Consider the following 14,326-nt stretch of genomic DNA (forward strand, 5'->3'; position numbering starts at 1 on the left):
CCCGTCCCGTCCCGTCCCGTCCCGTCCCGTCCCGTCCCGTCCCGTCCCGTCCCGTTACCGGCGGCCACTCCGCTCCCGCTCCCCGGCTCCAGCTCCCGCCGTCATGTGACCCCGGCCCGTCACGTGACCGCGCCGGCCGGAAGCGCTCCCGCAGCCCGGCCGCCGCTCCCGGCGTGCCCCGACCGAACTACAACTCCCGGCGTGCCCCGCGCCCGGACCACAACTCCCGGCGTGCTCCCCAGGGCGATTCGACGGTGGCCGGAGTGGGCCATGGGGCACTCAGACATGGCGCGTGTTCCGCACGTCGTGGCCGATACGGGCGCGTTCCTGAGCGCGGCCCCGCTGCAGGTACCGGGGGAACACCGGGGAGACACCGGAGGGACGGGGGGGACAAGGGGTTTATGGGCCGGTGTGACGGGGCTGCCCGCAGGACATCGCAGACGCGCTGTACACCGTGCCCGAGGTGCTGGCTGAGATCCGCGACCGGCCCGCTCGCCGCCGCCTCGCCGCGCTGCCCTGCGAGCTGCGGCTCCGCCGCCCCCGCCCCGAGCTGCTGCGCCTCGGTGAGTGCCGGGCAGGCCCCGGTAGCGGCTCCTTTCCCCCTGCCGGCTTCCCCGGCCCGGCCCGACGGCCCCGCTGCTCCCCGCCCGCAGTGACCGAATTCTCCAAGAAGACCGGGGACTACGCGAGCCTCTCGGCCGCCGACCTGCAGGTGCTCGCCCTCACGTGCCAGCTCCAGGCTGAGATCGACGGCCCCGGCTGCCTCCGCTGGGAGCCGCAGGACAAGGTAGGATGGGCGCGGGCCGGGGGTTCCCGGTGCCAGCGCCACCGCCGCTGACGGCCCGTGCTGCCCCGCAGGTGCGGCTCAGCTCCACCCCGCGGCACCCCGAGGCTCCCCTGCACCTCGCCGGCTTCCACCTGCCCGCCAAGGTAAGGCCCGGCGGGAGGGCGAGGGGCTGCGGCCCCTGGGAGCCGCGGCTGAGGGCTGCCCGTGCCGTGTCCCCAGCACAAGGCCGCGGGGAAGGGCCCGCGCCAGCCCGGCCCCGGCAGCGGCCCGGCCCCCGCGGAGAGCGACCCGTTCGGATCCTTCCTGTACTGGCGGCCGCCCCTGCCCAGCATCGAGGAGGAGCTGCGGGAGCTGCTGGTGAGAATCTTCTGGGCTCTTCTTCCTGTCTTCGCTGTGCCGTTTCTGGCTGGCCTTTCCCGACCCCTCTGTGCCGTCCTGACCCTCTCCTCGTCCCGCATGGCCCAGGCCATCTCCGGCAGCCCCGAGCCCCCCGAGGAGCACCGGAGCCCTGCAGGTGGGGCCAGCGCTGGTGAAGAAGAGGAGGAGGAGGAGGAGGAGGAGGATGAGGAGAGTGATGACGAAGGCTGGATAACTCCCAGCAACCTGAAGCAGGCCCAGCAGGACACGGGGCACTGCAACACTGCTCCCATCGGTGTCCAGGTCGGCTGTGTCACCACAGACTTTGCCATGCAGGTGCGTGCTGGGGGACTCAGACCTCGGGGCTGCTCCCTCCAGGGCAGGGCTGAGTCCCTGGGCAGGGGAGAGCAGCTTTGGGACGGCTCCTTGTGTCAAAGCAGCAAGGTCTCAGTCCCAGAGGCCTCTGCAAAGCCTGTTGGGCTCTCACTGCCCCAGCTGCTGGCATTCCCAGCTGCTGGGGTCCTGCTGTGCTCTTGCAGAACGTGCTGCTGCAGATGGGTCTCCACGTGCTGGCCGTGAACGGGATGCTGATCCGCCAGGCCCGGAGCTACATCCTGCGCTGCCACGGCTGCTTCAGGTGCTGGGGCTGATCCCGGGTTGGGCCCGTGTTCCACAGCCCCAGGAGCTCTGAACCCCCTCTGTCCCACCCTCGCAGGATCACCTCGGACATGACCAAGGTGTTCTGCCCCCACTGTGGTAACAAGACCCTCAAGAAGGTGGCAGTGAGTGTCAGTGACGATGGGAGTCTCCACATGCATTTCTCCCGCAACCCCAAGGTGCTGAACCCCCGGGGGCTCAGGGTGAGTACCCCAACAGAATCCCAGAGTCACTGAGGTTGGAAAAGACCATCAAGATCATCAAATCCAACTGTGACCTTTCCTCACCTTAACCCCAGCCCAGAGCACTGAGTGCCACATCCAGTCCTTGGACACCTCCCGGGGTGGGGACTGCAGCACCTCCCTGGGCAGCCCCTTCCCATGTTTAACAACCCTTTCTGGGAAGAAATTCTTCCATTGGGAGCGCAGGGATGGGAGCCCAGCCTGTGGCTGGCAGATTGGAGGGAATCACAGAAAACAGAGAACATCCTCCAGATGTTGCACTTGGACCCCAGGTCATTCGGGCTTCCCTGCTCAGCTCTCCAGGGGGCTGTGGCCACTTGGGAGTCCCCAGGAGCCAGGGCTGATCCGTCCTCTTCCGCAGTACCCGGGGCTGATCCCTCCTCTCCCGCAGTACCCGGGGCTGATCCCTCCTCTCCCGCAGTACCCGCTGCCGGCGCCGCAGGGTGGGAAGCACGCCAACAACCCGCACCTGGTGGAGGACCAGCGCTTCCCGCAGCAGCGCCTGTCCCGCAAGGCCAGGCAGAAAACCGACGTCTTCGACCCCGACTACCTGGCCAGGGCCTCTCCCTTCGCCGAGAACGACGTGCACAGCCGGGCCGCGCACCTGCACCTGCGCGACGCCGCCCTGGGCGCCGGCCGCCGCCGCCTCAACCCCAACGCCGTCACCAAGAAGTTCGTGAAGAGGAGGTGAGGGGCAGGACGGGCCCTGCCTGCCCTGCCCAGGTGTGGTGGTGGCTCTGCCAGGGCCAGGCCATCCTGTCCCCGCTGCGCTGGTGCCCAGAGAGCCGCCGTGGCTCTGCCCGGCCCTGGGCAGGGGCTGTGTCACCCAATAAACACCAAACCCCAAAGCACCGTGACTCGCTCCCATTTCTGCAGCTGCCTGTGCCAGGGGAAGCCTTTCTGTGAGCCTCGAGACACGAGGGGGCTGGGACAGAGGGAGGGAGGATTCCTTGGAGCTTTTGCCCCATGGGCTAATGAGCTCCAGAAGAAGAGAAGCCCAGGGCCAGGGGTTGTGTCCCACCCTGGCGCTTGGCGATGCTCAGGGCTGAAGGGGGAGACTCTGGGGTAAAGCTTTTCGGATAAATCCGCTCAAATCTTCCACTACTGACTGTTGGGCCCAGCTCTTGCTGCAGTTTCTCTGTAACCCTGCTGAAATTGTTCAAAATAAGGAAATACCTGATACCAGCTGTGGTCCCTGGTCCTGGGGAGTCACGGGAGAGGGGAATGCCCCAGCCCCAGGGCATTTTTAGTGTGTCAAAGCTGCAGATAAAGGGCACTGGGTAAGGCACCCACACATCCTGCTGAGGACAGGCACTGCATCTTCCCCAGTCCCTCAGAGACAGAATCCTGGGCTGTGGAAGCTGTTCCCTTGGTCACAGTTTGTGGGCTGGGTTGAGCAGCCCCCCAGGGGTGACTGGGGATCCCACCCCACCCAGTCTGTGATTCCCAAGGACCTGTTCCTGCAGCAGCTGCAGGGTCTCAGTCACGGCTCTGGAGATGCCCTTGGAAAAACCATCACAAGACTTTACACTGTAAAATGAAAACTTTCATCGTTTATTCTCGACTGCAGCTGTTTACAGAAATATAGTTGCGAGTATACAAATGTCCCAATAGAAGCAAAATATTTTTATTTTTTTTAATATTCAACAAGTTATCACAGGAGAGCTAAAAACATAGATGCAAATAAAATATCCCCTCATAGACAAACTGAAAACACCGGGAATCAGTGCTTGGAAAACCCACCTACGAAAGCCATATACACAGAACTGCACAAAGGAGTATCTGGTGCTACTTTCACACTGCAGGACACAGAAGAGGCAGCTCAGCGGTCGAGGGTGTACCCAGAACATCTGGCAGGCAGGGGAGAGCCCACCAGAGGTGCAGGGACAGAGACAGAGGTTGGAGCTCTGCTCTGAAGGGTTGGAGCTTAAGTCAGCATCAGCTCAGATGGAAATAATTTAAATTTTCTCCTTTTATCCAGAATAAAAAAGCTTCAAGAATGGTGCAGGCTGCTAAGAATACTGGAATGGGGTCCCAGTTCTGCAACACCCAAAGAGCCGCTTCCAAACAGGAACTTTCCCCTGGACACGTTACCCCAGGGGCAGCCACGGTCCTGCCCAGGGTGCTCGGGCCAGACCCCGTTCCATGGGGCAGCTCCAGGGCCAAAACCAAGCCCAGGCCATTTCTTTACCTGCCAGGTGAACCCAGGACCCTTCCCTAATCACAGGCCTGGAGCTGGAATGTGTCACAGGGGGCTGCTGGGTGTGGGAACCTTGGAACCTGAAGAGGGGGGTCAGTGACCAGGGAATCCCTGGATTCCTTGCCCTGTCCCTACACACTGAATGGCACTGGGCAATTGAATGAAGTGTAACAGCAAAAATGACAAATCTCTGGAAAAAGCAGAGTTCAGCTCTGCAAACTCCAAGAGAACAAAGAACACTGGCTCTCAGTGTGGTGGAGGTGATCTAGGAAAACCTGTACCAGGACAACACTGATCCACTCATGACAATTCCAGTGAAACACGGATGTGGAATTGAAAGTCATGTTGGACACCATACACACTGCTGATTGTATGACCTGATTTAATGGCTGCAGCTGTCAGGGGAGGTTTAGGGTGGATATCAGAAGAGGTTCTTCCCCCAGAGGCTGCTGGCACTGCCCAGGGAATGGTCCCGGCCCCGAGGCTGCCAGAGCTCCAGTAGAGTTTGGACAGCGCTCCAGGGGTGCCCAGGGGGGATTGTTGTGTGTCTGCAGGGCCAGGGGTTGGACTGGATGATCCCTGTGGGTCCCTTCCAGCTCAGGTTATTCTGTGATTCCTAGGGTTTCATTCCTCACACAACCTGCAAGAAAGAAATCAGCTCGAGTCGTGGCAGGTTCCTCACGGACAGAATCCAAGAGGAGCTCCAGTGGCTTTCAAGGAGTTCTCTACATTTTGACTGTTGCACTAATGAGTCATTAAAAAAATCCGTTCACAGACTCCTGCCCTCTTGGGAATAAAGAGAAGTGGCAGAGGAGTTTCCTCTCCAGCACAAGCAGGGACCTTTTGCTCCACAGAAACAGCCCATGTCAGCCCAGCCCCTGCGCAGCACAGCCACCAGCAATCCCTGTCTGCAGCAGCTGCTGCGAGCCTGGCCATGGAAAAGGCTCTGGAGCACCTGAAGGGAAGCCCATCCTCAGCCTGGGAGTCACTTCTATCCTAAACCACATCTGCAAGTATAAACTAAAAGTATAAAAATACAAAAGTGGCCACAGCTGCTTCCAACCTGCAGATCCCGGCGAGGTTCCCAAGCAGAGCAAGTTCTGGAGCCACGTCACCAACAGGGCCAAACATCCAGGACTGAGAGGTGTGAGACAGCTACTCATGAGTTACTACAAAAACCTCCTACTGAGGAAAAGGAATATTATTTCATGTTTATAAAAATGCAAATATAACAGTATTCTATGCATGTGTCTACTATTATTTATATATAATAATCTGACTCCTCTATATACATATATATAATCCTAGAATATACAGGCAGTGCATATTTACATCCCTATACAGACTGGGAGAGGAAAAGCCTCTCCTCCTGTGTAACCCCCGAGTCCCCCACTCCCCTAGAGAATTTCACAAGTTCCCTTCTGCAGGAGTTCACCCCCTGCTGCATTTTTTCCTTGTTTCTACCACGTTTATCCCATTTCCAACGCTGACCCTCGGTGCCGTGGCACAGACGCCCTGCCCGGGGCACCACAGCTGGCACAGCTGGTCTGAGCAGGAACACAAAGTGCTCACAGGCTGCCACAAAAGACTACACAAGCCTGAATTAAAACAAAGCCCCTGAATCCCACAGCATCCCACTGCTGTTTCCTTTTAGCTTCTATGGAATGGAGCCCCCCTGAGCACAAAACCCATCGACTCCTCAAAACTCAGTTTTGCACTGAAGTCATCACCAGTGACCGGCATTTCCTGTTCTCACCTTCCACCTACAGCTCAGAGCAGCCCAAGCAACTCCCTCTCCTCTCTCCTGCTCCCCTCCCTCAGATCCAGGTCTGTGCTCCCTCTGCTCTCCCACAATGGCCCTGGAAAAGGAACACAACAGTTTGCCGAGCAGAGGCACAAGAAAACAGGAATAAAAATCCATTCAGACATATTTTCCTGTTAGAAATTAGATTCTAAATCAAAGTATCAATGGAAAGCTTAAAAAATAAAGTACAGCTTATGTCAGTGAGGGGACTGTCCATTGACACAGCTGCTTCCAGTAAAAACCTGCAAAGTTACGTTTAACTGCTCATGCCTTGTTTTATCTCCAAACTACAGGGGAAGCAACCACCCTGCCAGTGATGAGAAATAATCATAATCACTGATCAGAGAGTGGACATCCACTTCAGAACAGCCAGCCTGGAGTTATTTCTTGAACTAGATTTGTGTTAAAATAACAGAAAAGTGTTTGGCTTTCTGCAAGATCAGGCAGTGAGGAGGCAATTAACAACAAAACGACTGTTAATTAAGCACAAAGCACCAGTCACTCCTTTACTCCAGAGGAGATGTTCAGCTCAAACTGTGCACTAAGTGTTGGCTCTGTGGATTCTGTGCTCTGGGCACACTCAGGGTAAAGCCGAGGGGACACGGTGGGGGTTGGCAGCTCCATCTCCCCCAGCTCTCACCTGTGCCCACAAATGGGTGCTCTGGGACCCCCCAGGACCCCCCAGGGATGCTGGATTTACACAGACTGACAGCTCAGGATCCTCTCTGTCACCCGAAGGGCCCAGACAGGATGCCAGTGCTCCGGGAACGCAGGGGCCAGAGAGAAGCTCTGCTGTGAGTCTCAACTGCTAAAAATGCCAGAAGTGAATGTTCAGGCCCCTGGTTAAACACAGATGTGGCTCAGGCTGTGCTCCCTGCCAGGACACCCTGCAGCCTGTCCTTGGCTCTTTTGGGGCTGATCCAACCCCTCCGCCCTCAGAGCCGCTGCCGAGCACGCGCCAACCGCTGAGCGACCTCTTCAGTCACACAAATACTTTTTGTAACCAAATCACATGTTCAAAGTGTTGTACATTTAAACATTGACCTAAAATGAACAAGTAAATCTAACACGAGGAAAGGAAGGTGTTTCCAGAAGGGAAAACTGAGATAGCACAGCCCTTGGTTGGTTTTTTGTGTATGTTTTTTTTCTCTCTTCTCTTCGTAAGTGACCTCTAACACGCCCACAATTCAAACATACCCTTCCCTGGAGCTGTGGCAGGCCTGGGATGAGATTCTCTTCTGGGCACTCATCCTGTTCCACGGAGAATTGGTCCCTGGTGACTTGGCACTGACCAACAATCGGATAGAGCCCTTCGGAACAAGGAGCAAACTGCAGCAGCGCACGAGTGAATCCATCGTTCCTGTCACTCCTCTGTGTGACACCCAAAGGCTCATCCTGGGACACTCGTCCTGCAAACACCACCAGTTCCTTTCCCACTGAGTGGCTATGGACTTCCACAGCCCTCTGGACGTTGTTGGGTCCATTGTTCTCAGGCTGAGCACCCCACACAGCACCTGGGCACTGCTGGGCGCCGCTGCTTTCGTGTCGTGAACCATTACAAGATGTCGGTAATGTTTTGTCTTAGCAGGGGGGAAAAGAAGTAAAATACAGAAAGAAAAAGTCTGGGTCGGGGTTAAAGCAGCTCTGGACATGATGCAGCAGGGAATTCTTTCTGTCCTGATTAAAATTTCCAACATTTGCGCATAATCATAAATTAGGAGTTAAAACACAGAGGCGCTAATAATAAAATATTAAATAGGCAATGAGAGTAGAGAAAAGCTGAATGGCTCATTCTGAGGGAAACCCCAATATTTCATATTTTATATAATCCTAAATGCCTGTGGGTTTCCTGGCTAGGCTGTGAGTGAGGGACACACCAAACACAGAGCGAAGCTTCTCGTGGCCAGCTGGACCAACACTGCCTGATGGAATGGCGAGAGATGAACACGTTATTTATGTTGCAAAAAGTACTTAAATACTCAATAAAGACATAACAAACCCCACCCCACCCCACTGTTATCAGACGCCACGTTGTGGTAGAACATCAGACAAACTCACAAATTTACCACAAAAATGTGTGGCAAAAAGAATATTTTATATATATGTATATATATAAATTTTTTATATTTATGCCAATGTACTCACTCAGTACAAATAGCAAAATAGTTATACCATTTCCTAAATACAAAATATAGCTTTCCAAAAAAATGAAACACACATTAGATATAAACCATCCAAAACTTGAACGATTGAAAACTGTATTCAAAATTAAATGACCCAGAGCAGGTCTCTTTCTGAAAAGTTCCCTTCATATCGGCAAGAAGCCTTACTACTGAAAACGTAATTCAATGCCTCTCAATGAGAGAGAGAAAGAGAGAGACAGAAAGAGAAAGTGAACGTCGTGACAGACCAACAAACGGGGGAAATCCAGGAAAACCAACAAAAAACTCTACACGGCTCAACTACGCACACGAGTTAAGGGGAAAACACACAGTAAACAGACTGGAGGAACTTAAAAAAAAAACCCATTTACAGACTGTTCTTTTGTTATTTCAAATAACAAAAATGAAAAATGACGTGATGCCAGCTAGACTCTAGCGCGGCGGAACGGGCGCCGCGGGAGCGGGAGGAACACGGATCTGAGCGAGGCTGTAGGGAGAGATCACACGCTGTCCGGAGAGTTGAAGCACCCAAAAAAATCCACATGCCTCACAATACACCTGCATGGTCTGGAGTGGGTTGTTTTTACATTCGGTAACATCAGTCCATGATTTATTCCTTAATGAAACACGACAATCTAGAAACCAGACTCGGGGCTCGGTGGTAGAAAAAGGAAAAATCACTTCAGAACTGCGATGAGCTCCATGTGCCACAGAGATGCAACAGCTCAGGATGAAGTGATGTTTTAAGAAGGCTCAAAAATGATGCAATTTGCCCCCTACTTGGAGTAAAGCCAAGCTGAAGATTTCCATCAGTCACAGCTGGAGGTGGCGGGTTAAGGGGGATTCCTGCGATAAGAAGGTGGTGGAGAAATTGCTTCCTCTCTCCTTACTCCTTGATTATTTGTCAAAGCTTCTACTGACTAAGCAATTTACTGCCAAGGATTCCTAAAAGCTGTTTCTTTAGCTTTAAAGCCAGTAGGATATTTATGTCATTTTTTAAAAACACAATACAAAACTGAGGGAGAGAAAGAAAACCATGGAAAGAATGAAAGGGAGAAGGCTGGTTTGGGAACAGCTCATGAGGCTTTACAGAGCTCTAACCCATCAGTCAGAACAAGAGACACAGAGGAGTCCCTTTCTCAGCCACACAGAATGCTCTTTTCAAGCTGAAGGTGTTTTGGAGAAGATTTTAAGATCAATTGGAAGTTCCCCCTTCATTTCTTCATTTTGTAGAGCCACCAAACCCTTGCTCTATGTACAGCTCCATGTAAGGGATGTGGAAAACCGTTAGTCCCATTCTCAGATGGGAACTGGTTATTTACAGCAGCAATTCTCTGCTTGGTTATTACAGTTATCAATACTTCCAGCTGATAAAGGGAGGGTTTGGCTCTCCCACTCCGTGTCAATCGAGAGATCCCTTCACTTACTGACAGCTGAGTCACGGCTCGGGGCAGAGGCAGCTGCTGTTTCTGCTGCACGAGCTTCCTGAGGGAAAAAAGGGATGTGAAGAAGGAATAGGAGGGAAAAAGTAAACGTGGTAACATGGATTACCTTCCAACAACAATAATAACTGACCAGATATGCTTTAAATTCCAAGAGCCCCCACTGTAATGAGGTTTATGAACCTGGTAACAGCCCAACCCCACGCCCCAGTAACACAAAGCATAACTCCTCAGCATTATTGGCACTGTGGAGCTCAAATTCCATGGTCATGGCCTCAGGTCTGCCACTGGCCACGCGTGTGCTCTTTAAAGAGGCCACTTTTCCACAGAAGCAATTGGTTCCACGCAGCCTAATCCAGAGTTGGAAGGTCTGACAGGATCTGGGAAATCGTCGCTTTTTTTGTCTTCACGGGATTTCTGCATGAGAAAACAAGCAGAAAAGTCAGGCCTAACTAACCACAGTCCCCTCTTCCTTCTGTGCAGTGGCTTCATCTTCAGGGTGTTCCTCATGAGTGGGCACTCAGCTGGGGGCGAGGAGCAGGAGAAGCTCTGGAGAGACTCCAAACTCCGTAACAAACCCCTCTAGATCAGGGAATGAAGTGAATCACTTCAGTGAAAACTCAGGGGGGAGTCAGGACAAGACCAGCCCAAGTTACACACCACAACCTCCACTGGACTTGAGTCCTGCTGGTTCTTGGTGCTCATTTGTAGTCAAAGGCTCTTTCCCTCCTCTGAAAGAGGCACCTTCTAAAAGCAGAATGTCTCCTAGCAACAGCTGATGCTGTCGGCTGTTTCTAACACAGCCTCAGCATGTGGCACACTCAGGAGCTGCCACATTCCACCAAAACTTGTTTTCACATTACATTATTGTAACCCGGGGGAAGAGTTCAGAACAGTTCAGACTTGAGGTGTTATTTACTCAGTAAGTCTCAAGTTCTTTAATCACGGTCATGTTTCATAAGGTTTGGATCTGCCAAGCTGCCAGTGATCCACTCTCCTCCCTAACAAAGTAACAGAGTGCCACGGCAGATGACAAAACGTAGGAGAAATGAACAGAACACAGTCTCGACTGTTTCATACAAGTTCTGACCTCTGACTGGTTTTAGTAACTTCATTCTGGTATTATAGTCTTAATTCAGCCTCACTGGTGTTTTAGGTGACCCCTTAAAGCAGGGTCACACACCACAAACTGAACAAAGCTCCTGCGTGGCAGGAAAGAGCCCAGAGACCCAAACTCACCACTTGCCTAATCAAAATGAGCCAGCCATGTTGTTCCCCTGGTTCTGCAGGGACACGAGCAGATCATCTATCTTCTCCATGTTCTGGTTGGTGGCCATGGCCGAGGGCAGCGGCGGGGTCTCGGGGAGCTGCTGGGACAGGAGCGCGGGCACCGCGGGCTGCGCCTCGCCCTGGGGCTGCCCGGGCTGGCCCATGGCCATCAGCTCCTCCGGCAGCGCCGCCGGCCCAGGGGGCAGCAGCTGGCCACAGTCTGGGGGACAGAGGGACATTTCAGTGTCCTGCCACAGGCAGCAGTTCCCAGAGCAAAGCACACGGCCCCAGCAGCAGCTGTGAGCACTGGGAGAGCTGCTACAAGCTGCTGTCAGCAGCACCTGCACCTCTCCCTGCTGGGGCTCACCCACACAGCCCTGCACACACACACACGCTCTACATCCCACACAGGGCCATGGAGCCTGGGTCCAGAGAGGAGAAAAGGAGCTGTGCGGGTTTGTACAGCTAAGGACACTTTTAACAGACACTTTTCTGGACTCTCCAGCTTCTAAAACCCTTGCCTTCCCTTCAGTAATGGCAAGAGAGTCGAAGTGTTTATTGTGGAAACTAAAAACAGCAAGAGAAATGCTCTCTTAGGAGAGCCCAATCATTCCTAGATTAGATTTTAGGGAGAAACACTTCCCTGTGAGGGTGGGCAGAGCGGCTGTGGCTGCTCTGGAAGTGCCCAAGGCCAGGCTGGACAGGGCTTGGAGCAGCCTGGGACAGTGGCAGTGTCCCTGCCCATGGTGGAACGGGATGAGCTTTAAGTCCCTTCCCACCCAAAGCATTCCCTGTTTCGTTGGCAACTCTCCACACTGTAAGCTCAGCACCAGGCACTGGTCACTTACTGTTCTGGATGCCAAACAGGAATATTCCTGATGTCTGCTGGGATGAGGCTGGGGAATTCTGCAGCTGGTTGATGGCACCTCCCGCCGTGTTGTGGAACAAAGGAGCCTGCTGCTGGGGAGGAGAAGCAGTTCCTGGCATTCCTGCCATGCTGTTCTGGGAGGAGTACATGGGGGACTGCTGCAGCTCCGGCTGGCTCATGCTGTTCTGCAGGGCAGACATGGAAGCTGAGGAGATGAAGAGGGTGACTTGTTGCTCTTGAGAACTCGGGGACCCTTGGACCAGCTGGATCTGGGGCGAGTTATGGAAGATGGTTGGCTGCTGTGCTTCGGCCTGGTTGGTTCCAGGATTCTGGAGAGGAGACACTGTGGTCTGACTCTGGAATTGCATGGGCTGCTGCTCCTGATTCATCGAGGCCATGTTGGACTGAGGATGGAAAATGGACTGGCCTTGTTGCTCCTGATTGGTAACCGGGTTTTGGTTTGGATTGAAAATCATGTTCTGCTTTTGGGAGGCCATTGTACTCATGGCATTTTGATTGCTGAACATCATGTTCTGCTGCTGCTGCTGCTGCTGCTCCTGAGATGGAGGGCTGCTCTGGATAGCAACAATCGAGTGCTGAGGCTGGAAGATGGCTCCTTGCTGGTTCTGAGGGATGGAGCTGGACTGGATGGAGCCCAATGACACTTGGGACTGAAACAAACCCTGCTGAGCAGGCTGAGTCTGGGGCTGCTCCTGGGGAAGCATGGAGCTCTGGATATGAGAGATCTGTGTCTGCTGCTGGAAAGAAGCCTGCTGTTCGGTGTTTGTTGCTGTCTGAAGAGGAGAAATGGGATTTGGGCTCGTAAAGAATGACATCTGCTCTTCCTGAGTGGCAGGGTTGCTCATGGAACTCTGGGAAAGGAACATGTTGGCAGACTGCTGGTCTTGAGGCACCGAGGAGCTCTGCAAGACACCCATGGCATTCTGTGAGTGGAACATCGGGGGCTGCAGTTGGTCAGAGGAATTAGTGTTGGTCTGGTTGTGGACAATGGAATTTGAGCTATGAAAAAGGGATCCTTGTGTTTCCTGGGATATATTCTGAGTGTCACCAATAGGGTTCTGAGAGTGGAAAAGCTGAGCTTGTGAGTGTGGAGACTGTTGGATGAAGCTTCCCGACTGAATTGACATCATTTCTCCACCTTGCTGGAACAGACCCCCGCCCTGCTGCTGAGTCCCACTGGCCTGGACACTCATCATGGTCTTGGTAGATGAGAAGAGATTAACCTGGGACTGACTTTCCCCACTGTGCTGCATCTGAACCATGGTCTGAAACACAGAGCTCTGCATCTGTTTGCTCTGCCCCGAGGCCTCCTCTCCCTCTGCAGAGCTCGTCGGCTGGAACATGGCAGGGCCGTTGTTGGAGACCGGCTGCTGCGCGGGGGCGGGCGCCTCGCCGCCGGACACCCCCGGGGACGAGGAGAACAGCTCACACTGCATCTGCATGTCTTCACTGGAGGATAACCCACCCATCATGTGAGACGCCTGCTGGTACACCGGGGACTGCTGCAGGGCTCCGTTCCCCGCCGTGGTGGAGGAGAACAGATCCGACTGCATCTGCGTGGCCGCCTGGCACATGTTCTGCTGCATCCCCATCACCATGGCCGACGTCTCCATGGCCTGCTGCTGCTGCTGCTGCTGCTGCTGCTGGTTGGACAGGGCACCTTCGGGCTGGGAGTGAACGTTCTCAGCTCGTCCAGGCAAAAGGTTCTCCGGTCTGGAATGGACAGCTGTGTCTGAGGAGGAAAACATCCCTGGATTTACGCTGTTCTGTATCTGGCTGACCTGCTGAAAGATATCTGCGTTCAGCTGATCTTGGACATCCTCGCTGCTGTCTGAGCCCGAAAACAGAACGGAAGATAACTGCTGCTGAGCCTCCAGAACCTGCTGCACCAAGTCGACGTTCCTGCTGCTGCCCGTGGCGGTGTTGGTGGGGAAGTTCCCAGCCTGGAGCTGCTGGATGGTGTTCTGGAGCTGACTCACGCCGCTGGCCGACGAGAAGATGCTGGAGGAAATCTGCTGCTGCAGGGCTTGTGCCGGCTCCGAGAGCGTCGGCTGCTGCTGCTGCGAGGCATCGGTCAGCTGGGACAGAGTCACCACCGTGCCGTCCGACTGCAGCACCTCCCTGGGCTGCGAATCCCGCGGCTGGAACTGCGCCGCCTGCTGCAGCAGGGCATCGCTGTTCTGCAGCTGGCCCGGGGTGGACACTGCAGAGAAGCTGCCGGGCTGGGAAATGTCCTGCGTTTGGATGGTGCTCAGGGTCTCTGGGGTGTACACCTTGGGCTGGATTTGCTGCTGGTTTTCACTTTCAGAAGGTAAATGGGAAGCAGAAGTTGATATGCCAGACATGCTGTTTTCCAATGTTTGCTGAGTTGGTCCGACCACGTTTGAAGCCTGAAAAGAGCGAGACATTTGGTAATTTATAAACTGATAAATGTGATGTGAATACAATTTCCCAAAATCCCTGATGTCCAGGGAAGATCAGAGGGAAACGGGAGGTGTGAAACCCAGACACACCCAA

At 54.2% G+C, this 14,326-nt stretch overlaps 3 protein-coding genes across 19 annotated transcripts in view; 1 reads left to right on the plus strand and 2 right to left on the minus strand.

Annotated features, from left to right (window-relative positions):
• WWP2 (WW domain containing E3 ubiquitin protein ligase 2) overlaps positions 1-137 on the minus strand; it is a 30,400-nt gene extending 30,263 nt beyond the window's left edge. For both annotated transcript variants that reach the window (XM_033517174.1, XM_015640130.3), the window contains exon 1: positions 59-137. The gene's annotated coding sequence lies outside the window, so the exon portion shown is untranslated. The remainder of the gene's footprint in view (positions 1-58) is intronic.
• A 51-nt stretch (positions 138-188) lies between these two features.
• Positions 189-2,900, plus strand: NOB1 (NIN1 (RPN12) binding protein 1 homolog). Of its 2 annotated transcripts, none has more exons than XM_015640131.3 (9): positions 189-348; positions 431-563; positions 654-787; positions 859-930; positions 1,007-1,144; positions 1,253-1,480; positions 1,684-1,781; positions 1,860-2,004; positions 2,435-2,900. In XM_015640131.3, the coding sequence occupies exons 1-9, from the start codon at positions 271-273 to the stop codon at positions 2,732-2,734; spliced, it is 1,326 nt and encodes a 441-aa protein (XP_015495617.1). In that variant the 5' UTR covers positions 189-270; the 3' UTR covers positions 2,735-2,900. The 2 variants fall into 2 exon arrangements, with proteins under 2 accessions (XP_015495617.1, XP_015495618.1); XM_015640132.3 differs by having other exon boundaries at positions 204-348; positions 2,465-2,900.
• Positions 2,901-6,036: 3,136 nt separating this feature from the next.
• The window catches only part of NFAT5 (nuclear factor of activated T cells 5), a 55,537-nt gene continuing 47,247 nt past the window's right edge, over positions 6,037-14,326 (minus strand). For 13 of the 15 annotated variants that reach the window (XM_015640058.2, XM_015640060.2, XM_015640056.2 and 10 more), the window contains 3 exons: positions 11,769-14,199; positions 10,891-11,140; positions 6,037-10,068 (listed from right to left, as the gene is read on the minus strand). In XM_015640058.2, the coding sequence (XP_015495544.1) occupies positions 10,902-11,140; positions 11,769-14,199 (2,670 nt within the window). In that variant the 3' untranslated portion in view covers positions 6,037-10,068; positions 10,891-10,901. The remainder of the gene's footprint in view (positions 10,069-10,890; positions 11,141-11,768; positions 14,200-14,326) is intronic. The other 2 variants (XM_015640057.2, XM_015640066.2) reach the window with 2 other exon arrangements.

The sequence above is a fragment of the Parus major genome, chromosome 11 (genome assembly GCF_001522545.3).
Source record: "Parus major isolate Abel chromosome 11, Parus_major1.1, whole genome shotgun sequence".
Classification (NCBI taxonomy): Eukaryota; Metazoa; Chordata; class Aves; order Passeriformes; family Paridae; genus Parus; species Parus major.